A 24194-nucleotide genomic window follows, 5' to 3' on the forward strand; every position below is an offset into this window, starting at 1 on the left:
GTAAATGAAAATGAAGATACAACTTAACAAAATTTGTAGGATACATCAAAAGCAGTGCTCAGAGGGAAATTTATAGTATTTAGTGCATATGTTAGAAAAGAAAAATGATATAAAATCAATAATCTAAGCTTCTTCCCTTAGGCAACTGGAAAAGTAAGAGCAAATTAAATCCAAATTAAGCAGAATGAAAGAAATAATTTAAAAAATCAGAGCAGAGGCTGGGCGCGGTGGCTAATGCCTGTAATCCCAGCACTTTGGGAGGCCGAGGAGGGCAGATCACAAGGTCAGGAGATCGAGACCATCCTGGCCAACATGGTGAAACCCCGACTCTACTAAAAATACAAAAAAAATTAGCCAGGCATGGTGGCGTGTGCCTGTAGTCCCAGCTGCTGGGGAGGCTGAGGCAGGAGAATGGCATGAACCCGGGAGGTGGAGCTTGCAGTGAGCCGGGATCGTGCCACTGCACTCCAGCCTGGGCGGCAGAGCAAGACTCTGTCTCAAAAAAAAAAAAAAAAAAAAAATAAGAGCAGAAATGAAAATAACTGAAAAGAGGAACTCAATAGAGAAAATCAGGAGTGAATCCTAATGTAAACGGCGGACCATGGGTGATGATGTGTCAATGTGGCCTATCGATTTTAAAGATGTACCAATGTGGTATCAGATGCCAATAGTGGGGGAGGCTGTGCGTGTGCAGGGATGGGGGCATTTGGGAACACTGTACTTCCTGCTCAATTTTGCTGTGAACCTGAAACTGCTCTAAAAAATAAAGTTTATTAAATTTTTTAAAAAGTGACCGCATAGTTCTAAATCTCACCCCCCTTCTCTGTCCTCTAGAAAAAAAAAATTGAATTTATCTTTTCAACACTCTTCTAATACTTCAAAACAAAATATTCATTCAAAACAAGTCTCTCCCCTGAGAGTGTTTAAGAAGTTAATTGTGCTTTCGTTCCCTTAGGATAGACTGACTAAAGAGTCTACCGGGAGGGGCATGGGAGGCAGGCTCCACTCTTTGACCTTGGTAGTAGTCACATTGTTCATTTTATGACTATTTGTTAAACATTAAATGTATGTCTCATGTACATATATAAATATACACATATATATTTCAGCAAAAAAGAATAAACAGTATTTTTAAAAGCTTCCTTCATAAAAATGTCTCTAAGTAAAGCAAACTAAATAAAGATCTCATTGAAATTTATTCATTATAATTGTCCTTTTAAAGGCTCTGAAGAACAGAGATGGGACAAAACCAAAACTGAATGAAATACTTGGGTGGCTCATTCACATCTTTCAAGAAAAGTCTCAATGTGGCTAGAGATTTAAAACATATTTTCAGGGGAAAGTATTTAAAATTAATACAGTTAGTTTAGTACTGCCAGTCTCTTCTTTCTCTAAATTAAAAGATTCTTATATATAAAATAGAAAAGGTACAAATTCATCACCCTTTTACATGGCTTATATTTTCCAGGATTTCTAAGTGTCTAAAGAAATGGCACTTTTACACTATCCTCTGACTTTAGACCTATAGTACTTTCCATTCTTTCCCAAATATATCACTGTGACTTTATTTGTACCATATCACCTTCTCTGATGAGTACAACCTAGGGCTCTAATGCCTCCTCTTCACTCTGCAGTCAGAAGCTATGCTTTTGAACAGTTAACATTGTACCCCTGGTTCAATCTGCTGAGAGCACAATCTTGGAATACTGATTCTATTGCTTAAGACCCCAAACAGACTGTCATTACCTCTCTCCCCAGAAGCTGGCAATTAATGACCATTTTACTTCTAGCTAGTGAGGGAGCATTTACTTCCAGGCAGTGTGTCTTTAGGTCAGCATGATTTCTCCAATTATAAATTTATCACTGCCTATGGCTAAACAAACAACATCTTTTTTTTTTTTTTTTTTTTTTTTTTGCTATCTCTTAGATTAGAAATGGATACTCTCTGAGGGGACACCATCCCATTAATTTGGCCTAGGTCTTCTTCACTCATGCATCCTCCTTTTGGAGCTATCTGGCACTTTTCCATAAAAAACCACCATAACCAAATATGTTTGTTCTTTTTCAGGTTTGAATAACACAGGAGAATGATTCTAGTTGTCAGTTCTTAATTCAAAGTCTTTCTTAGGGCAAGACTTTCTTATTTTTAACTAGGAATAACCAGACACTAGTATATTACAGCTGCAACAACTCTCAAAAAAGCTGTACAAAAGAAAAATGTGGCTTCCATCTGCAACAGTCATTAAAGATTTCTTTTTTCTTACTAAGGCTCCCAGAACACATATTATACCAAGCCAAAAGAACCAATTTTCTTCATGGAGTAGAATAGCAATTGGCTGTTACTCATTAAATTCTTACAGCAATGAGCAATGACTTTCTTTCTTGTTTTGTTTCTCTTTGAATAGTAGATGAAGTTGATTTTTTTTTTTTCTAAGGCTGCCTCCCATCACCAGCATTCCTGATCCTTGGCCTATGCAGCTGTTAATATGCTGCACACGTATGCCTGGGCTCCTTAACAACCAATACAGTTAACCTTTCTGTTTACTCCAAGTCAGTTCCTATCTTGTTAGTGAAATTGATTTTTTTTCTTTCTAAGCATAATAATTTCATATCATACAAAAACTATATATATGAAGTCCACTGGTTTTCTAAATCCTGTTTTTATTTTAAGGGCTTCAGGAGCCATGGATTCTCATGTTTTAATTGAGAAAGACGTGTCCATTCATGGTAATGCCAAAAGGTGGGTGGACTATGGCTACTTCACAAGCATATTTAATTGCCTCTGTGTTGGGGGTGGGAGGTAACTGTTGGAGCCCACATTTACTTTTATTTTAAAAAAGAAGCTAATTCTCTTGATTGAACATAGGTGAAAGATTATTTTTCTGGAACTAGTGATTAAGGAGTAAAATATTAAATACTATACTAAAGGATACGTCATCATAACTATCTGTGGTCAAAGGCACTTGTCCATAACTCACCCCATGGTTTTTATATTCTAATTGTCTATTAACTATCTGTACCCCTCACGGACTGGAAGCTCCTAGAAGGCAGGGATTGTATCGTAATGACTGTTTCATCTTTAAGGCACATAGTCTGGCAGATGGTATATAGTCAATAAGTATTTCTGTTAGTGTTGATATTATATTCGATACAAAAATCTAATTATTAACTAGCTACGGTTTTAGACTAATTGGCACACTCACTGCCCCACCATTAATGAAACAAGCTTTAATTGGCCATTATCCCAGATCAGGCAGATATGCCCAACTTCAAATATCTAATGGTCTCTACCTAAACACTGGGCATCTTTACGGGAGGCAGCAGAAAATAATGCTCAATTTGTGAGTTTTGAGTCTTTCTTTTCTGATTCAGATTCTGCTACTAACTAGCGGTACCTCTGGCAAGTCACTTTACCTTAGTAGATTTCATGTCAGAGATTAAAGTGGGGAATTGGACTAAATGGTCTCCAAGAACCTAGCTAGGTCCAGCTCTAAAAGTGATTGGGCTTGAATTAATAAGGGTATTACTGATATAGCAAGTCCTTGTCAACACCAGAGGGAGCTACATTCATATCATCACTGGGGTGGTTCAGAAGATTTCAGGAAAAAGCAGTTAAATTGAAAACTTACTTTCCAGAATGAGAGAAATTCTATAGCAAGGTAAGAGCTCCACACTGCTCATACGGCCACCCAACAGGCTCTCTGCCATCACCCCACTCTTATAGATGTCAAAGCACCTCACACCTGACTTGTACCAACACACAAGGCTTCAGTTTTAATTCCATGAAAACCCAGTTGGCTTTGAGCCATTCCTAAAGATTTCTTTCCCCATTCAGTCTATTTTCTTTCTTAACCAAATTAACAACAACAAAAAGCAAAGTAATTCATTGTGATACTGGAAAATCCCCAAAGAAGGGAGATAAAGGAGGAGAAAGATTCATATCACACCGAAGCTGTAGCCTGGAAAAAACAGTAAAGTTAACTACAACTGAATTCATTAGCAGCCTGCCACTCAAACCCAAAGCTACCTCAAAAACAAGAAAACTACTCAAAAAGAGAAAACATATCAAGGAAAGGAAGGACTCAGCATAGCTCTGCAATGCAGGTGCGGGAATGCCTGAGACGATGGCTGACACTGCCCTATTGGGCTCCATGGTAAGCAGTCACAGCTGCTGAAGAGTGATGTCATTAATTAAAGCAATGGGGTCACATTAGGCATTTGGCAAAAAAACTGTAAAGAGACAACATAAGGGAATGGAGGGTGGAATAGGGAAGAAAAAGTAAAAGCATTTCTAAAGCTAAAGCCTATTCTGACGTTATCATATGCTCCCTCCTCCACCTCAGCAAAACACCCATAGCCTTGAAAATGACCTAAACCCGCTCCTCTCCCCTCTCCCCTCTCCCCTCTCCTCTCCCCTCTTTCCACGGTCTCCCTCTGATGCCGAGCCGAAGCTGGACGGTACTGCTGCCATCTCAGCTCACTGCAACCTCCCTGCCTGATTCTCCTGCCTCAGCCTGCCGAGTGCCTGCGATTGCAGGCGCGCGCCGCCACGCCTGACTGGTTTTCGTATTTTTTTGGTGGAGACAGGGTTTCGATGTGTCGGCCGGGCTGGTCTCCAGCTCCTAACCGCGAGTGATCTGCCAGCCTCGGCCTCCCGAGGTGCCGGGATTGCAGACGGAGTCTCGTTAACTCAGGGCTCAATGGCGCCCAGGCTGGAGTGCAGTGGCGTGAACTCGGCTTGCTACAACCACCTCCCAGCCGCCTGCCTTGGCCTCCCTTAGTGCCGAGATTGCAGCCTCTACCTGGCAGCCACCCCGTCTGGGAAGTGAGGAGCGTCTCCGCCTGACCGCCCATCGTCTGGGATGTGAGGAGCCCCTCTGCCTGGCTGCCCAGTCTGGAAAGTGAGGAGCGTCTCTGCCCGGCCGCCATCCCATCTAGGAAGTGAGGAGCGCCTCTTCCCGGCCGCCATCACATCTGGGAAGTGAGGAGCGTCTCTGCCCGGCCGCCCATCGTCTGAGATGTGGGGAGCACCTCTGCCCTGCCGCCCCGTCCGGGATGTGAGGAGCGTCTCTGCCCGGCCGCCCCGTCTGAGAAGTGGGGAGACCCTCTGCCTGGCAACCGCCCCGTCTGAGAAGTGAGGAGCCCCTCCGCCCGGCAGCCACCCCGTCTGAGAAGTGAGGAGCGTCCTCCCTCCTCGTCCGGGAGGGAGGTGGGGGGGTCAGCCCCCCGCCCGGCCAGCCGCCCTGTCCGGGAGGTGAGGGGCGCCTCTGCCCGGCCGCCCCTGCTGGGAAGTGAGGAGCCCCTCTGCCCGGCCGGCCGCTCCGTCCGGGAGGGAGGTGGGGGGGTCGGCCCCCCGCCCGGCCAGCCGCCCCGTCCGGGAGGTGAGGGGCGCCTCTGCCCGGCCGCCCCTACCGGGAAGTGAGGAGCCCCTCTGCCTGGCCAGCCGCCCCGTCCGGGAGGGAGGTGGGGGGGTCAGCCCCCCGCCTGGCCAGCCGCCCCGTCCGGGAGGTGAGGGGTGCCTCTGCCCGGCCGCCCCTACTGGGAAGTGAGGAGCCCCTCTGCCCGGCCAGCCACCCCGTCCGGGAGGGAGGTGGGGGGGGTCAGCCCCCCGCCCGGCCAGCCGCCCCATCCGGGAGGGAAGTGGGGGGGTCAGCCCCCCGCCCGGCCAGCCGCCCCGTCCGGGAGGGAGGTGGGGGGATCAGCCCCCCACCTGGCCAGCCGCCCCGTCCGGGAGGGAGGTGGGGGGATCAGCCCCCCGCCCGGCCAGCCGCCCTGTCCGGGAGGTGGGGGGCGCCTCTGCCCAGCCGCCCCTACTGGGAAGTGAGGAGCCCCTCTGCCCGGCCAGCCGCTCTGTCTGGGAGGGAGGTGGGGGGGTCAGCCCCCCGCCCGGCCAGCCGCCCCGTCCGGGAGGGAGGTGGGGGGGTTAGCCCCCCGCCTGGCCAGCCGCCCCGTCCGGGAGGTGAGGGGCGCCTCTGCCCGGCCGCCCCTACTGGGAAGTGAGGAGCCCCTCTGCCCGGCCAGCCGCCCCGTCGGGGAGGGAGGTGGGGTGTCAGCCAGCCGCCCCGTCCGGGAGGGAGGTGGGGGGGTCAGCCCCCCGCCCGGCCAGCCGCCCCGTCCGGGAGGGAGGTGAGGGGGTCAGCCCCCCGCCCGGCCAGCCGCCCCGTCCGGGAGGGAGGTGGGGGGGTCAGCCCCCCGCCTGGCCAGCCGCCCCGTCCGGGAGGGAGGTGGGGGTATCAGCCCCCCACCCGGCCAGCCGCCCTGTCCGGGAGGTGAGGGGCGCCTCTGCCCGGCCGCCCCTACCGGGAAGTGAGGAGCCCCTCTGCCTGGCCAGTCGCCCCGTCCAGGAGGGAGGTGGGGGGGTCAGCCCCCCGCCGGGCCAGCCGCCCCGTCGGGGAAGTGAGGGGCGCCTCTGCCCGGCCGCCCCTACTGGGAAGTGAGGAGCCCCTCTGCCCGGCCAGCTGCCCTGTCCGGGAGGGAGGTGGGGGGGTCAACCCCCCGCCCGGCCAGCCGCCCCGTCCGGGAGGTGAGGGGCGCTTCTGCCCGGCCGCCCCTACTGGGAAGTGAGGAGCTCCTCTGCCCAGCCACCACCCCATCTGGGAGGTGTACTCAACAGCTCATTGAGAACGGGCCATGAAGACAATGGCGGTTTTGTGGAATAGAAAGGGGGGAAAGGTGGGGAAAAGATTGAGAAATCAGATGGTTGCCGTGTCTGTGTAGAAAGAGGTAGACATGGGAGACTTTTCATTTTGTTCTGTACTAAGAAAAATTCTTCTGCCTTGGGATCCTGTTGATCTGTGACCTTACCCCCAACCCTGTGCTCTCTGAAACATGTGCTGTATCCACTCAGGGTTGAATGGATTAAGGGCGGTGCAAGATGTGCTTTGTTAAACAGATGCTTGAAGGCAGCATGTTCGTTAAGAGTCATCACCACTCCCTAATCTCAAGTACCCAGGGACACAAACACTGCGGAAGGCCGCAGGGTCCTCTGCCTCGGAAAACCAGAGAACTTTGTTCACTTGTTTATCTGCTGACCTTCCCTCCACTATTGTCCTGTGACCCTGCCAAATCCCCCTCGGCGAGAAACACCCAAGAATGATCAATAAAAAATAAAATAAAATAAAATAAAATAAAATAAAATAAAAAAAAGAAAATGACCTAAACCCTTACAGAGCAAGTGAAAAGAAGAACTGAAAACCTCTCCATTAGTATCAACTTATGTTTCTCTTTGTCCAGAGGAACAATGGCATGCTAACCTGATGGAGAAGGCATAAATCATGAATATTACAGAAGGGTAGTCGTCTGTTAGAGAAAGACAAATGTAATCCTGAAGAACCCCTTTACTTACATTTCATAGATTAATTCAACACTCAGAAAGGCAAAGCTTCAATGGTCAAAAATGGACCATCTACTTTTTAGGACATAGGCTGTTCCTGAGTAAAAATGGCTTATAAAGCCACTGCAGAGATTGACTTTGTGGGTAAAGAGAAAAATCTACTAAAACAAGACAAATAATTATTTTCCACTTAAAAAAAATGCAAGCTCAAACCTCTAGAGGTAAGTACAGAGTAAAACTTAGGTTGAAATCAACTTATTTCTATGAATCCAAGTGGTTGGAATACCTAAGGGTTTCTTTTTTTTTTTTTTTTTTTTTTCTAAGTGTTTCTTATATCACCAATTTCAGGCAGGGTGCAGAGGCTCACACCTGTAATTCCAGCACTTTGGGAGACAGAGGTGGCAGGACCACTTGAGCCCAGGAGGTCAAGGCTCCAGTGAGCAGTGTTTGCACCACTGCACTCCAGCGTGAGCAACAGAGCGAGACACTGTCTCAGATAAACAAATAAACAAACAAACCACCAATTTCAAATACTCTAGAAGTGCCAAAGCCTTAAGAGGACCAGCTACTTTTCCTCTCTTTCCCTTTAGATAATTAAAAAAAACAAGTATGAGAAAAAGTATGAAGAAGTATGAAAAAATATACGGAGAACTACTTGTTTTCCTGCCTTATTTAGGACATGTGCCAAAGGATTTCCAATTCACTCTGCTTCATACTGACCTTTAAAATATTTCGGCCATCAAATGATTCTCTTTCCTTGAAGATACATTTGCCATCCGCTGTGTAGAGATTGTACCTGCCTTCAGCTGTAAATATTCCAAAGATAATGTTAGAAGCTTAGATTGATTGGTTGTTTTCTCTTGGATTTCTATAGGTACATAGGTACAACTAGCAAAATTTTCATAAACTACCTGGAAAGTGGCATAATGAGGAGGAAAAATGTCAGGCTATGAATCAAGAGACCTGGCTTCTAGTCTCAGTTCTGTCAACAATTCATTCAGTATACATTTATTCATTCACCTATTCATTCGACATTCTCCAGGCACTCACTATATATTCCTAACTATGCAACTAGCTACATTATTAGGCAAATTATGTTTCCATTGTGGACCTTAGTTCCTCATTGACAAAGTGAGAGGCAGGACTAAGTGATCTTCAAAGGTTCCTTATGTTCTATAGATCCAAGAAAAGTGGCATATAATTTTAAATATGTAAAAATACATAAGAGTTCACACATTAGCTAGTCAAAACTCATGCTCTGGGTTGATTTAAGGACTTCCCCCAAAGGAAAAAGAGCCCTTCAGTTGCAATCAAAGGTATCCTTACAGATATTCTACACAGGAATGCAGCAAATCTATGACCTTAGCCTAAACCAAGCTGTGCTCTAGCTTCTTAAGTTAATTTGGGTTGCATATCTCAAAAGACATCCTTAAAGGTTGGCAAGGAAAAGAATATCAAAAGAGAGGGAAACAGGAAAGAAAAAAAATGTAACATCATTTCATGTCCTTCTCAAGTAAAAATTCAATACAGGAGAGTCCAGAGTACAAAAAATTCAAAGCATCCTCAAGAATTAACTCAGAATATTTTCTGAAATATTAATCATTTCCTACCCACTGACAGACCTTCAAAAATACTTATTTCCACATTTAAGTACGTTATTTTACTTTTATAAGTAAGGAGAGTACTAGGCCAGAATTGATGAAATACATCTAGAGTTTTAAAAACTCCATGAACATAATACATAATACATTTCAGCTAGCCCACTGGAGTTGCACATGGGTAACTATGGAACTATGTCTCTAATGAGAAGGATGCTCTTAATCAAAGATCCCAACCCCGTGCATATTTCACAACTTAAAATTAAGAGAAAGAGAATGTGTGAAGTTGCAAAAGAACAACAAATAAATTGATACCAAATAAATATCAAAAAGTGGAAACAACACAAATGTCCACCAATTGATGAAAGGATACATAAAATGTGGCATATCCATACAATGGAATATTATTCAGCCATAAAGAAATGAAGCACCAGGCATGGTGGCTCACGTCTGTAATCCCAACACTTTGGGAGGCTGAAGCAGAAGGACCACTTGATCCCAGGAGTCTGAAACCAACCTGGGCAATATAGTGAGACCTTGTCACTATAAAAAAAAGTTTAAGCCAGACATGGTGGCTCATGCCTGTAACCCCAGCACTTTGGGAGGCCGGGACAGGTGGATCACCTTAGGTCAGGAGTTGGAGACTAACTAGCCTGACCAACACGGTGAAACCCCGTCTCTACTAAAAATGCAAAAACTAGCCAGGCATGGTGGCGCACACCTGTAATCCCAGCTACTCAGGAGGCTGAGGCAAGAGAATTACCTGAACCTGGGAGGCGGAGGTTGCAGTGAGCCAAGATTGCACCACTGTACTCCAGCCTAGGCAACAAGAGCAAAACTTCATCTTAGGAAAAAAAAAAAAAAAGTTTAAAAATTAGCTGGGTGTAGTGGCATGTGCCTGTATTCCCAACTACTCAGGAGGCTGAAGTGGGAGAATCATTTGAGTGCGGGAGGTGGAGGTTGCAGAGAGCCAAGATCACTCTACTACACTCCAGCCTGGGCAACAGAGACCTTGTCTCAAAAAAAAAAAAAAAAAAAAAAAAAACACAGAAAACAAAACAAAAAAAGGAATGAAGTACTGATGTGTTATAACATGGATGAGCCTTGAAAATATTATGCTAAGTGAAAGCAGCCAGCCACAAAAGATCACATACAGCATGATTCTGTTTATATGAAATGTCCAGAACAGGCAGCTCTATAGAGACATAAAGTAGGCAAGTGGTGCCTAGGGCTTGGTGGAGGTCAGGGGAGGGCAGAGTGAGAGGGGTAGGAAGAAATGGAAAGTGACTGCCAGTGGGTATGGGGTTTCATTTTAGGGTGATGAAAATGTTCTAGAATTGATTGTGGTGATGGCTATACAACTTTAACCAGACTAAAAACCACTAAATTATATATATATATCAAGAGAGTAAATTGTAGAGTATGTGAATTATATCTCAATAAAGCGATTATATTTTGAACATCTGCAAATAGAGGGATAACTAGACTGTGAACACACAACACTCTCTTATATAAAGCTCTAGTACTAACTGAATATAAACCTGGATCCACACAACTTAGAATATACAGATTCCTACATATCTGAACTCTTCCTGTGTTAAGAGATTAGTTAATGATGGACCATGACATAGTTTTAAGAGCTCTGAACAAATATTTAAGGACTAAGACAAATGGAAAATGTACTGATAGCTAATAAATGTCTAATAAAATACTGTCTATACCTGCAACGCCCAAAACAGTGGCCACTATCCAGATGTTTTCCCATAAATTTTAATTAAAATTAAAAATAAAAGTTCACTTTCACAGTCTCACTAGCCACCTTTCAAGTGCTCAATAACCCCATGTGTCTAGTGGCTACCATATTGGACATCGCAGATACAGAATACTTCAATCATCACAGACCGTTTTCTTAATACAGTATGTCTTCTGAAACAATAAATTTAGAGTACACTCCAGAGTTCTGAAACTCTGCCTTTACATAATAATGTTAAAATGTACATCATCTCAGGGGATTCTCAATTTGTTTTCCAAAATTAAAATATACTGTTCAGAATAAAACAAATAGCACAAACCTAGTTACATGTTTCCACTGGACAAGCTGCATTATAATACATAGATATTGAAAATATTCCTACTTCCTGTACTACTACTCCCCGAAGGAAAGAAATATGCTCAACTGGGCCAGGCGCAGTGGCTCATGCCTGTAATCCCAGCACTTTGGGAGGCCGAGGCAGGTGGATCACAAGGTCAGGAGTTCAAGATCAGCCTGGCCAAGATGGTGAAACCTGTCTCTACTAAAAATACGAAAATTAGCTGAGCGCGGTGGCAGGTGCCTGTAATCCCAGCTACTCAGGAGGCTGAGGCAGGAAAATCGCTTGAACCCGGGGGGCGGAGGTTGCAGTGAGCTGAGATGGCGCCACTGCACACTCCGGCCTGGGCGACACAGCAAGACTCCATTTCAAAAAAATAAAATAAAAATACACACACACACACACACTCAACTGGAACAAGTTCAAAGTTTTGGATTCTATTACCTACCCAAACAAGAGTATATAGGCTTTAACTGAGTTATTTGAAGCTCTCTTAATCTCAGTGTTCTCAAAAGTAAAATAGAGATTTATTTATAAGTCTTAAATAAAATTCAATATGGCATCACAAAATAGTAGTATTTTAGAACTAATAACTAGATAGCTACAAATTTCTTGGTCCTACCATGACTGTAACTAAACGGGGTTAATTATCAAATGATTGCCAGTTGGGATCTTTGGTACATATCTGAGAGAAATTAAAAGACGTGCCTTAACTAAAAGGGACACACAAATTGTCCTAACTAAAAACCTACAAATAGTCAATGGTTCAAGTCCTGATGGAGTTATCTTCTCCTCTAGATAGATTTTTTTTTTTTTTTTTTTTTTTTGAGAAGGAGTCTTGCTCTGTTGCCAGGCTGGAGTGCGATCTCAGCACACTGTAACCTCCGCCTCCCAGGTTCAAGCGATTGTCTTGCCTCAACCTCCCAAGTAGCTGGGATTACAGGCATGTGCCACCACACCCGGCTAATTTTTGTATTTTTAGTAGAGACGGGGTTTCACCATGTTGGCCAGGCTGGTCTTGAACTCCTAAATGCAAGTAATCCACCCGCCTCAGCCTTCCAAAGTGCTAGGATTACAGGCATGAGCCACCGCACCTGGCCCCCACCTAGATTTTCTAAAACCAAGGTCAGGGCTCAAGAAAGGAAATGAAACCGGAATACGTGATCTTGGTGCTGCTAGTGTATTTTGAACCACAAGTCTTGGAAGGAAGAGTTGCATATGGCTTGAATGTGTGACTCCTGATCCGATGCTGAAGGTACTAGAGAAGCTTTCACTTTGGAGATAGGGACAGGAAGAAAAGAAAACTTCTTTTTGAAATAAACAACTATCCCAAATCAAGGATTAAAACAAGGCATTTTTATAAAAAGGCTCAGAGTCCATGAAGAAAAAAACTATTATTTTAACACAAGGTTTCTCAACCTCTGTGCTACGACATTTTGGGAAGAATAATTCTTTGTCATGGGGGACCGTCCCATGCATTGTAGAGTGTTAGACAGCACCCACTAGGTGCCAGCAGCAACCCATCTCCAGCTCCCTAACTATGATAACCAAAAATGTCTCCAGACAATGCCAAATGTCATCTGGGGGCAAAATAACCCCCAGTTGAGAAACACTGATTTAACATTTACTTTCACTAGCTCACCTTCCTTTCTTTTTTCTCTTTAAAAAAAAAAAAAAGCCACCAAGTATTGCATGCGACATACTTATGCCAAAAATTTATTCACTGTTTATATAAAATTTACCAGAGCATCCTGTATTTGTATTTGCTAAATATGGCAATCCTATGTGTGACAGAAATAAAAGATCTGGAAGCCACAGTCCCATGCTATATATGTTCTTGCCCACCTCTACTATGCTCATCAGAATAAGCTAAGAGGTCTAAAAAAGAAGCTATATCAGAGATTCTTTGATAGCTCATTCTACCTAAACCTCAGAGATGCCACAAGGCCGCTGATCACAAACTGTGCTCTAGTTCTCTGGGGGACTTACCATTGGGGTCTTTCCTGAATAGTGTATTCATAACTGTAGCATGCAGTTTCACACTATTCCACTCTTTCACTATTAGTCCAGATGCCTGAAAACGTTCCAGCACTCGATCAACTAATTCTTGTAGCCTGGAGAAATTGGAGAAAAGTAGTGCAGAAATCTTAGTAAACTTCTGAACATGCGATTACCAATTCAACAATGTTTATGGAGCATGTGCTCTGTGCTAATCACTATACAAAGCCCTGCATCACAAGAGGAAGAATAAGAGACTCATCTCCCACCATCATGGAGCTAAAGATCAGTCTTGTTTGTCTGCTTAACAGATAGTAGAAATAAATGATGGCAATATATTATGGTGAGCATGAAGGGAGTGATCAACTCTACATGGAGAGGGCCAGGTTTCCACAGGAGGTTTAGACTTAGTCTGGAATGATCATTAAAGATTTGCAAATAACACCAGGGAGGGAGGGGCACTTCAAGTAGAAGAAGAAACAGCAAGTGCAAAGATGCCAAGGCATGCAAGATCACAGCATATTCAAAAAACTGTCAATTATTTACAATACAGCTATGACAGAGAGTGACAGAAAAGGGACAATGGAGATGAGCTAAGTCTATAAGTAGTGGTCAGATTAGGGAAGCCACAGAAAGACTTTCAAAAGGGAATAATGTGGTCTGATGTCCATTTTTGAAAGCTGACTCAATAGCAGAGTGGGAAGGGCTTTAGAAGAGGAACAGCTACAGAGGTCAGTCAGCTAGGTGGCTACTTCAACAGTCAACATCACTATGATGTGTCAGGCACTGTTCTAAGCACTTTTTATCTGTTAAATCATTTAGTCCTCATAACCAATTATTATCCCTATTTACCAATACAGAAGCCAAGGCACAGAGAAGTTACAAAACTTGACCAACTTCACAAAACTAAGTGGCAAATCCAAAATTAGAAGGGGCCAGGTGCAGTGGCTCATGCCTGTGATCCCAGCACTTTGGAAGGCTGAGGCAGGCTGATCACTTGAGGTCAGGAGTTTGAGACCAGCCTGGCCAACATGGTGAAACCCCATCTCTACTAAAAATACAAAAACTAGCCGGGTGGTAGTGGTGCGTGCATGGTGGCTCACACCTGTCATCCCAGCACTTTGGGAGGCCAAAGAGGGAAGATCGCTTGAGGCCAGAAGTTCAAGATCCACTTGAGCAATATAGCAATACCTCGTCTCTACAAGAAAAAATCTTTAAATTAGCTGGGCATGGTGGCATGCACTTGTAGTCCCAGCAACTCGGGAGGCTGAAGCAGGAGGATAGCTTGACCCCAGGAGTTCGAGGCTGCAGTGAGCTGTGATTGTGCCACTGCACTCTAGCCTGGGCAGCAGAGTGAGATCACGTCTCTTAAAAAAAGAAAAACAACAATAACAAAAAACAACCCTCGGTTTCCTATGGTCTTCCAAGTAAGAGTCCAATCCTTCCTGACCCATGTGGCCTTCACAGCTTGGCTTCAGCCTGCCTTTCTGTTTCATTGCTGCCCTTCCCTTTCTATAGATTTTCTCCAGTCCTTGAATGTATTGTGTTCTTTGATATTGAATCTCTCAATTACTTAGGACAAACATTGTTTTAGAATCACCTTCACTTCTTTGACTCCCTTATACCAGGGCATCTCACTTCTCACCACTTCCAGTGCCACTGTCCCAGCCACCTGGCAACCAGCAAAGACAACTGATAAGGATGAGGAAATAAGAACAGGAAGACTTCAGAGAGGCTGAAATGAGAATTACAAGGGGAAAAAAAGGAATAACCGTACAGTACAACACTCGAGAAAAGAAAAAAAGCAAAAATATGCCTCCTTGTTTCTCACAATTAGAGTCCTCTATCAGAGCAGTTTTGCTAGCACACTGGGGATAGAAATCTTCTGACGGAGGAGCCAGAGAGGAGGGAAGGCAGGAAGTGCACATAACTCTGTCAAGAAACTTGAAAGGAAGGAGAGAAACGAATACCTGGGGAATCTGAAGATACAGAGTTGAGTGAGGGCTGTGTGTGTTTTCAATGAGGAGAAAAAGTTGCAAACGCTTACTGACAAGAAATTATCCAACAGAGAAAGAAAAGGAAACCAGGCAATAGGGGAAATGGACAGAACAAGACCTCCAAGGATGGTGTGTTCACAGGTGATAGGAACACAGCAGTGAACAAAACAAGCCCCACCCTTGTGCAGCTCACATTCAGGTAGGAGGAATGAACAAACACACACGCACACCTCTGGGTGCCACATGCCTTGAAGGAGATGAAACAGCAGAGAGGGAGTAGAGTGTGAATGGGGGTGGGGGCACCATGTTAAGTAGAGTGATCAGGAAGGGTCTCCCTAATAAAGTGACATTTGACAGAGACCTGAGGGAAAAGCATTCTGGAGAGAGGAAACAGCAAATACACATTTCTGAGACAGGCATATGCACAGAAGGACTGAGGAATAGAAAGGATGCCAGTGTCTGCAGTGAAACTAGGAAGAGAGAAGTGATGAAGTCGGAGAGGTGTGACCAGGTTAGCTGAAGCTCTCAGGCCCATGGAACGACTTCAGTAGTTACAGAGTGAGGTGGGAGCTTTTGGAGGGTGTTAGGCAGAAGACTGACATGATCTGGCTGCTGTGTGGAGGACAGACAGCAGTGGAGGCAGGACAGAAGCAGGAAGGCAGTTAGGAGGCTGTGGCAATCACCCAGCTGGCTGGGACAGTGGCACTGTAAGTGGTGAGAAGTGAGATTCTCTGGTATAAGGGAATCAAAGAAGTGAAGGTGATTCTAAAACAATGTTTCTCCTGAGTATTTGAGAGACTGAATGTCAAAGAACACGATACATTCAAGGACTGGAGAAAATCTGTAGAAAGGGAAGGGCAGGCTGAAGCCAAGCTGTGAAGGCCACATGGGTCAGGCAGCATTGGACTCTTACTTGGTAAGCCATAGGAAACCGAGGGTTGTTTTTTGTTGTTGTTGTTGTTGTTTTTCTTTTTTTAAGAGACATGATCTCACTCTGCTGCCCAAGCTAGAGTGCAGTAGCACAATCACAGCTAACTGCAGCCTTGAACTCCTGGGGTCAAGCTATCCTCCTGCCTCAGCCTCCCAAGTTGTTGGGACTACAAGTAAATGCCACTGAGAGGTTAAGCCAGCTGGACTTCCTGGGTTGAATGGGGGACTTGGAGAACTTTTCTGCCTAGCTAGAGGATTGTAAATGCACCAATCGGCACTCTGTAAAAACGCACCAATCAGCGCTCTGTGTCTAGCTAAAGGATTGTAAACGCACCAATCAGCACTCTATGAAAACGCACCAATCAGCGCTCTGTGTCTAGCTAAAGGATTGTAAACGCACCAATCAGCACTCTATGAAAACGCACCAATCAGCGCTCTGTGTCTAGCTAAAGGATTGTAAATGCACCAATCAGCACTCTGTGAAAACGCACCAATCAGCACTCTGTGTCTAGCTAAAGGATTGTAAACGTACCAATCAGCACTCTGTGAAAACGCACCAATCAGCACTCTGTGTCTAGCTAAAGGATTATAAGCACACCAATCAGCACTCTGTAAAAATGCACCAATCAGCGCTCTGTGTCTAGCTTAAAGATTATAAATGCACCGATCAGCACTCTGTAAAATGGACCAATCAGAATGGGCCAATCAGCAGAGGGATGTGGGCGGGGCCAAATAAGGGATAAAAATAAAAGCTGGCCACCCAAGCCAGCAGCAGCAACCCACTTGGGTCCCCCTTCCATGCTGTGGAAGCTTTGTTCTTTCACTCTTCACAATCAATCTTGCTGCTGCTCACTCTTTGGGTCCACACTACCTTTATGAGCTCTAACACTCACAACGAGGGTCTGTGGCTTCATTCCTGAAGTCAGCGAGACCACGAACCCACCAGAAGGAACAAACAACTCCGGATGCGCCACCTTTAAGAGCTGTAACACTCACTGCAAAGGTCTGCAGCTTCACTCCTGAAGTCAGCAAGACCACGAACCCACCGGCAGGAAGAAACTCCAGACATATCTGAACATCTGAAGGAACAAACTCCGGACACACCATCTTTAAGAACTGTAACACTCACCACGAGGGTCCGCGGCCTCATTCTTGAAGTCAGCAAGACCAATAACCCACCGGAAGGAACCAATTCTGGACATACCACCATGCCCAGCTAATTTTTTTTTTTAACTTTTTGTAGAGATGGGGTATCACTATATTGCTCAAGTAGGTCTTGAACTCCTGGCCTCAAGCGACCTTCCCTCCTTGGCCTCCCAAAGTGCTGGGACGACAGGTGTGAGCCACCATGCCAGGCCATCAATGACAGTTTTTAAGAAGCAAGAAACAGGCCAAGTGCAGTGGCTCACGCCTGTAATCCCAGCACTTTGGGAGGCCAAGGCGTGCAGATCACGAGGTCAGAAGTTCGAGATCAGCCTGGCCAACATGGTGAAACCCCATCTCTACTAAAGATACAAAAAATTAGATGGGTGTGGTGGTGCATGCCTATAATCCCAGCTCCTTGGGAGGATGAGGCAGGAGAATAGCTTAAACACATGAGGCGGAGGTTGCAGTGAGCCAAGATTGCACCGTTGCGCTCCAGCCTGGGTGACAGGGCAAGACTCCATCTCAAAAAAAAAAAAAAAAAAAAAAGGAAAAACTAAAAACAACTAAAAGCACAGAAACCAATTAAGAGAGATGTTGTGCTTCCTTATATAGTTATCTTAATCTTTTTCCCCAATTACAAAAATAATACAAGCTCATTATAGAACATATGAAAAAAGTACAGAAAAGCATAAAAAGGAAAACATAACCTCACCACGCAGATAAACACTTAACCTTTTGTGTTAAATGTATATCTATGGATGGTGAGGTTACGTAATCAGAAAAAAATTTCAGATAAACTGCTTTTAAAAGTTTCTGATTAACACCATCTAAGAACCATAATATTTCTTCTTCTTTTTTTTTTTTTTTTTTTTCAGAGACAGGGTCTCACTCTCTCATCCAGGCTAGAGTGCAGTGGCACGATCTCAGCTCACCGCAACCCTCTGCCTCCCAGGCTCAAGCGATTCTCCTGCCTCAGTCTCCCGAGTAGCTGGGATTACAGGCGTGTGCCACTACCACCGGCTAATTTTTGTATTTTTAGTAGAGACAGGGTTTTGCCATGTTGCCCAGGCTGGTCTCAAACTCCTGCCCTCAAACGATCCACCTGCCTTGGCCTCCCAAAGTGTTGGGATTACAGGCGTGAGCCACTGTGCCTGGCTGAACCATATATTTCTAAATATAAGTTAGGTCTGAATATAACCATGCACCGCAAATTGCACTTCAGTTACAAATCACAACAGAATAATTCCTCACTTTCCCCCTTAATCTCTTGAAGAAAAAAAGTAGACAGGGAGTTCAGCTATATAAAACTGAACATGAAACACGAAGCATGAAATACTGGAGTAAGTAAACTAAACAGACTACATGAAAGAAATCAGTTTCCACCTTTGTCTTTCTGGAAAACTAGGATTTCTGACAATTTACAGACTCAAAACTTTGAAGGGACTAATATCCTTTAAAAAGTTCTAGTGTAACCTGCTCTTTTTACACAGGAGGAAATGATGCAGAGAGGCTGGGTTGCTCAGTCAGTGACAGAGGAACCAGAATCCAAGTCTACAGGCAGCCTGTGCTGTTTCCTTTTTCTTTCTTTTTTTTTTTTTTTTTTTTTTTGAGATGGAGTCACTCTGTCACCTAGGCTGGAGTGCAGTGGCGCAATCTTGGCTCACTGCAACCTCCATCTCCCGAGTAGCTGGGATTACAGACATTCGCCACCACACCCGGCTAATTTTTGTGTTTTTAGCAGAGATGGGGTTTTGCCATGTTGGGCAGGCTGATCCACTGACCTCAGGTGATCCGCCGGCCTTGGCCTCCCAAAGTGCTGGGATTACAGGCGTGAGCCACCGCGCTCGGCTTGTTCTGTTTTCAATTCACTGTGCACTCCACGAAGACTGGCTATTTGTCTTATTCACTGTTTTATCTCTGCACCTAAACTAATGCCTAACTGGCACATAATCAGTGCTCAACAGTCTTTACATGCATTCATGAATGAATTCACAGATAGCAAATATTTTGGAATTCTATTAAGAGAGCTTAAGGGTACTTGGACATAATCACTAAATTTCAGGTTGACAATATGTCACTATATTTCTTTTTTCTTTTCTTTTTTTTTTTTTTTTTTTTGAGACGGAGTCTCACTCTGTTGCCCAGTCTGGAGTGCAGTGGCACAATCTCAGCTCATTGCAACCTTCGCCTCCCAGGTTCAAGCGATTGTCCTGCCTCAGCCTCCCGAGCAGCTGGGACTACAGATGCCCGCCACCACGCCCGGCTAATTTTCTGTATTTTTTAGTAGAGACAGGGTTTCACCGTGTTAGCCAGGATGGTCTCGACCTCCTGACCTCGTGATCCACCCAACCTTGGCCTCCCAAAGTGCTGGGATTACAGGCGTGAGCCACGGCACCCAGCCATTTCTAACAGTATATTATTTCAATTCTTATTTCATTGATCCTTTCCTGTTTATGAATAAATCACAAAGCTTCTCTATGCCTTTGCTTCCTAATAAGCAAATTAAATATAACAGGGTTGCTATGAAAAAAGGAATGAATTATTCTTAAGCAGCTTTATCACTTAGATAGTGCTTTGGATTTGAAAACAGAAGCCAGTTATTAATGCACTAAATCTAAGCTCTTAGTTTAAAGGCCTGTAAGTGCTATAAAGCTCAAGCATTCCAGGACCATCTTTACAAATAAGGAGTTTGTGCTGCAGAATGATCACTGACTGCCTAGAAAGTGCAAATTTCAAGCTTTTGTTTGGGCTTTCCCTCCCAATTTAATTCAGCTCCATCCAATTAATGCTTCCTGAGTGCTCACTGTGTACAGACGTCATCCTAGTGACTACAAGAATAAAAACTAAGCAAAGATGGTCCTTGTTATTAATAGATCTACAATCCACTAAGATAAAATTTTGTTATTATTTTTATGAGACTATAAAGTAGATTTTGGTAATAACATAAGCAATACAGAGTGTTTCGGGTAATTTAAAAGTGGAAGAGATTATAGTGGGGTTAGGACCAGTATAGGTTACAAGGAGGATGGGCTTAGGATAAGAAGCTAACTGCACTCAATGCATTTTTTTACATCAGTTAAATGAATAAATAACAAACATTCTTCGAACATCTATGTCATGCATTACAAAAGGCAGCCAAATAACACATAACTCCCTGCCCCCAAGAATCTTACAGTCTATTTAAGAAAAAGAAGAAAGGATGGCAAGAGGAAAGAGAAATAGCATTTGGACAAAAGAGGAGTAATATAAGGGAAATTTCAGTCACAAGAAACAATATTAACAACAAAAGATCAACAACCAATAATGAAGCAGGCTGGGGCCCAGGGCAGGCACTAGATAGTGGGAGATAAAGCTGAAGTATTAAGATGATGTCATACTGGAAGATCTTGAATGCTAGACTGAGGATTATGAATTCAAAAGATGATGAGAAATGATGAAAGATTTTTAAGCAAAGTCCTATGGTACATAAGCTATTGCTTAGACTGATGTAGTAGTATTTCATAATATCTATATTCAGTAACATAAAAGTAATGTGTAGGTTATATTTCACAAGAATGAACTGCAGAAATATATGTGTAATGTGATCAATTTATGTAAAATTATATGCATAGACAATGACTCTCGGTATTTGCTCTGAGGAGGAAAACTCAAGAGTTGGAGGAGGGGGAAAAGGAACTGTTTAATTTTCACTTCACCCATCTGTAAGATTTTATTTTTGTAGGCAAAAACAATGTAAAAAGAGGCTTGGCTGTGAAAGGAAGATGGCAAACTATGCATAGTGATGCAGGGCTGCACCATTGTGGAATTTAATGCACACATATATACCTCTCTCATCTTTTCACCAAACGCTCAAAAGAGTAGACTATATCCACTTATTTTTAATGTCCTCTTTCTGTCCCATAAGCACAGGCTTTACAGTCAAACAGAGCTGGGTCAAACCACAATTCTACCACTTACAAGCACATACTAATTACCACTAACCTGGAGCTGACCAAGTATACCAAGTATAACATCAAATTGTTTATATATAGAGATAGATATAGATATAGATATATAGATATACAGATATATATAGATATATATCAGACAAGCTAAAAGAAAAAAATTACTTGTTATCCACAAATAACGACTGGTAAATTGTTTATGTATCCAGGCTGACTTATTCTTCTATTGCTCTCTCTTCCCACTTTTGAGATAGAAGTCAGTATACAAATTGCTTTGTAATCTCTTTTTAACACATAATAATCTACAGTGAATACTTTCCCAAGATATAATGTTTAGTCAACCCACAGTATTCTCTATTCTACAGATGTTCTACAGTTTATTTTCCATCAATTTGATTTTGATGACCATTTAGACTGCCGCCAGTATTTACTGTTATATACAATACTGTAATCGGGATCTTCATATAGATATTTGTCCATATTTCTGATTAATTCCATTGGATAAATTCCTACAGGGAAAATCAGCAAAGTCTAAGAAATACAAAATAAAACTCTGGGAGTAAAAGGCGAATATGCTCTCTAGAAAGCTTATATTAATTTATACTTTTACCAGCAATGACCTTCTCATGTCTCTTATCAAACATCTACCTAGTTTTCTTCTACTTTTAAAATTAGCCTTCCTTGTAACAGATGAATTACTGAATAGATTTAAGCTCCCTAACATAAGAGCCATTGTACCCATTTTTGTTTCCCCTACGGTATCTGGTACAATGCCTGGTACTTTGTAGATACTAAACTATTTATTTTTGGATATTTATCTTTTGTCTAACTACTTATTAGCACTTTTACTGATCTCTTATCAATGTTAAAGCTTTTACAAGTATTTTTAGTAGAATGCTATTTATTTGCAAATAATGACCATTGGTCTTCTAAAAAAATTTTCCCACACAACACCTACGTACTTTTTAAAATTGTCTCTGTAGCTGGGGTATTAGCCAAAACTGTCAGAACAATGTGTTTAATATTAATGATAAATGTAGGCAACCCTGTTTTCTGATTGTAATGGGAATAAACCTGGTATATTACTGTTCAATATGATTGTTGATTTAAAATAGACATCATATTAGACAGTATCTATTTTTATTTTTTGAAAGTTTCTTTAAAAAATATTAAATTTTATCAAAAGTCTTTCAGCCATGCACTTAGCTATTATTTTTTAATTTGACCCATTTAGTAGGATATTATTAGATTTTTCTGTTCCTAATTCATCTTTGCATTCCTGAGATGAACCAGTTTAGTCATGAGAGTTCACATTCATCTTATTCTTACCCTCTACTTTCAGAAAATTGCCAAATCCAGCAGATTTCACTTTTTTTTTTTTTTTTTTTTTTTTTTGGTGAGACGGAGTCTTCCTCTGTTGCCCAGGTTTGAGTGCAGTGGCGTGATCTCAGCTCACTGCAACCTCCACCTCCCAGGCTCAGACAATCCTCCTGCCACAGCCTCCAGAGGAGCTGGGATTACAGGCATGTGCCACCATGCCCGGCTAATTTTTGTATTTTTCGTAGAGACGGGGTTTCACCATGTTGCCCAGGCTGGTCTTGAACTCCTGACCTCTGGTGATCTGCCCGCCTCAGCCTCCCAAAGTGCTGGGATTACAGGTGTGAGGCACTGCACCCGGCCAGATTTCACTATTCTTGCATCCACGTGATTCTCATTGCTACTGCTCTAGTTCAGGCCTTCTTTGCTTCTCAGCTGGACTACAGTAATGGCTTTTAAATAGCTCCCCCTCCTGTTCCTGATACTTCGTTTCCATTACACGTGTAGTATATAATTGCATACAATTCATATAGTCTCTCAATTTATTTATAATTTCCTGCAAAAAGGTATTAAATGGGCCAGCCATGGTGACTTACGCCTGTAATTCCAGCACTTTGGGAGGGCTGAGGTGGGTGGATCACGAGGTCAGGAGATCGAGACCATCCTGGCTAACATGGTGAAACCCCATCTCTACTAAAAATACGAAAAATTAGCCACACATGGTAGTGGGAGCCTGTAGTTCCAGCTACTCGTGAGGACAAGGCAGAAGAATGGCGTGAACCCAGGCAGTGGAGCTTGCAGTGAGCAGAGATGGCGCCACTGCACTCGAGCCTGGGTGACAGAGCGAGACTCCGTCTCAGGAAAAAAAAAAAAAAAAAAAGGTATTAAATGTGTTTTGTCATAGTTATTCCTAATTTCCTTATAATTTTTGTTGCTACTATAAATGTGTTTTATTTTAAATGATACTGCTTTCTGTTTGCTGCTGGTATACAGAAAACCAAAGGATTTTATTATACTGATTTTACAGTCAATCACCTTACTAAACTCCCTTTTTGTTGTTGTTGTTGTTGTTGTTGTTGTTGTTGTTAAGAGACAGGGTCTCTCTGTTGCTCAGACTGGCCTCAAACCCCTGGGCTCAAGCAACCCTCCAGTCTCAGCCTCTCAAGTAGCTGGGATTACAGATGCATACCACCACGCCTCAAACTCCCTTATTATTTCCTAATAATTTGGTAACTGCAGGTAACCTTGTTTTATCTCTGGTCAGAAAGTATAATATGTAAGATACCAACTCATTAAAATGTACTAAGCCTTACTTTATGATCTAGTATGTAATCAATTTTTTTCTACTGTTCCATGTGCCTGAAAAGAATATGAATTCTCTAATTACTGGGCATATAATTCCAGAGATAAGTATTAGATAAAACTTGATCATGGTTAAAATATTCTGTATCTTTACTGACTTTATATCTGCTTGATCTACCAATAATTAAGAAATAGGTTGCAATCTCCTCCTATGATGAAGGGTTTCTCAGTTTTTCCCTAATGAAAAATTAACTATACAAATTTCACTTAATCTACTTTGAGGCTGTTCTATTAGGCTCATACAAGTTCAGAACTGTTATATCTTCCTGGTAAAATGAACCCTTTATCATATATAATAGCCTTCTCTATTGCTAATAATGCATTTTTTCTTTTCTTTCTTTTTTTTTTAACAGTCTCATTCTGTTGCCCACACGTGATCTTGGCTCACTGCAACCTCCGCCTCCTGGGTTCAAGCAATTATCTGTCTCAGCCTCCCAAGTAGCTGGGATTACAGGGACCTGCCACCACGCCCAGCTAAT

At 43.2% G+C, this 24194-nt stretch overlaps 1 protein-coding gene across 6 annotated transcripts in view; it reads right to left on the bottom strand.

Annotated features, from left to right (window-relative positions):
- The window catches only part of ASCC1 (activating signal cointegrator 1 complex subunit 1), a 129493-nt gene that overhangs the window by 26314 nt on the left and 78985 nt on the right, over positions 1 to 24194 (bottom strand). For 5 of the 6 annotated variants that reach the window (XM_034930769.3, XM_034930766.3, XM_055092952.3 and 2 more), the window contains 2 exons: positions 13011 to 13135; positions 8054 to 8139 (listed from right to left, as the gene is read on the bottom strand). In XM_034930769.3, coding sequence (XP_034786660.2) covers positions 8054 to 8139; positions 13011 to 13135 — 211 coding nt within the window. The remainder of the gene's footprint in view (positions 1 to 8053; positions 8140 to 13010; positions 13136 to 24194) is intronic. The other variant, XM_063607723.1, reaches the window with a different exon arrangement.

The sequence above is a fragment of the Pan paniscus genome, chromosome 8 (assembly GCF_029289425.2).
Source record: "Pan paniscus chromosome 8, NHGRI_mPanPan1-v2.0_pri, whole genome shotgun sequence".
Lineage (NCBI taxonomy): Eukaryota > Metazoa > Chordata > Mammalia > Primates > Hominidae > Pan > Pan paniscus.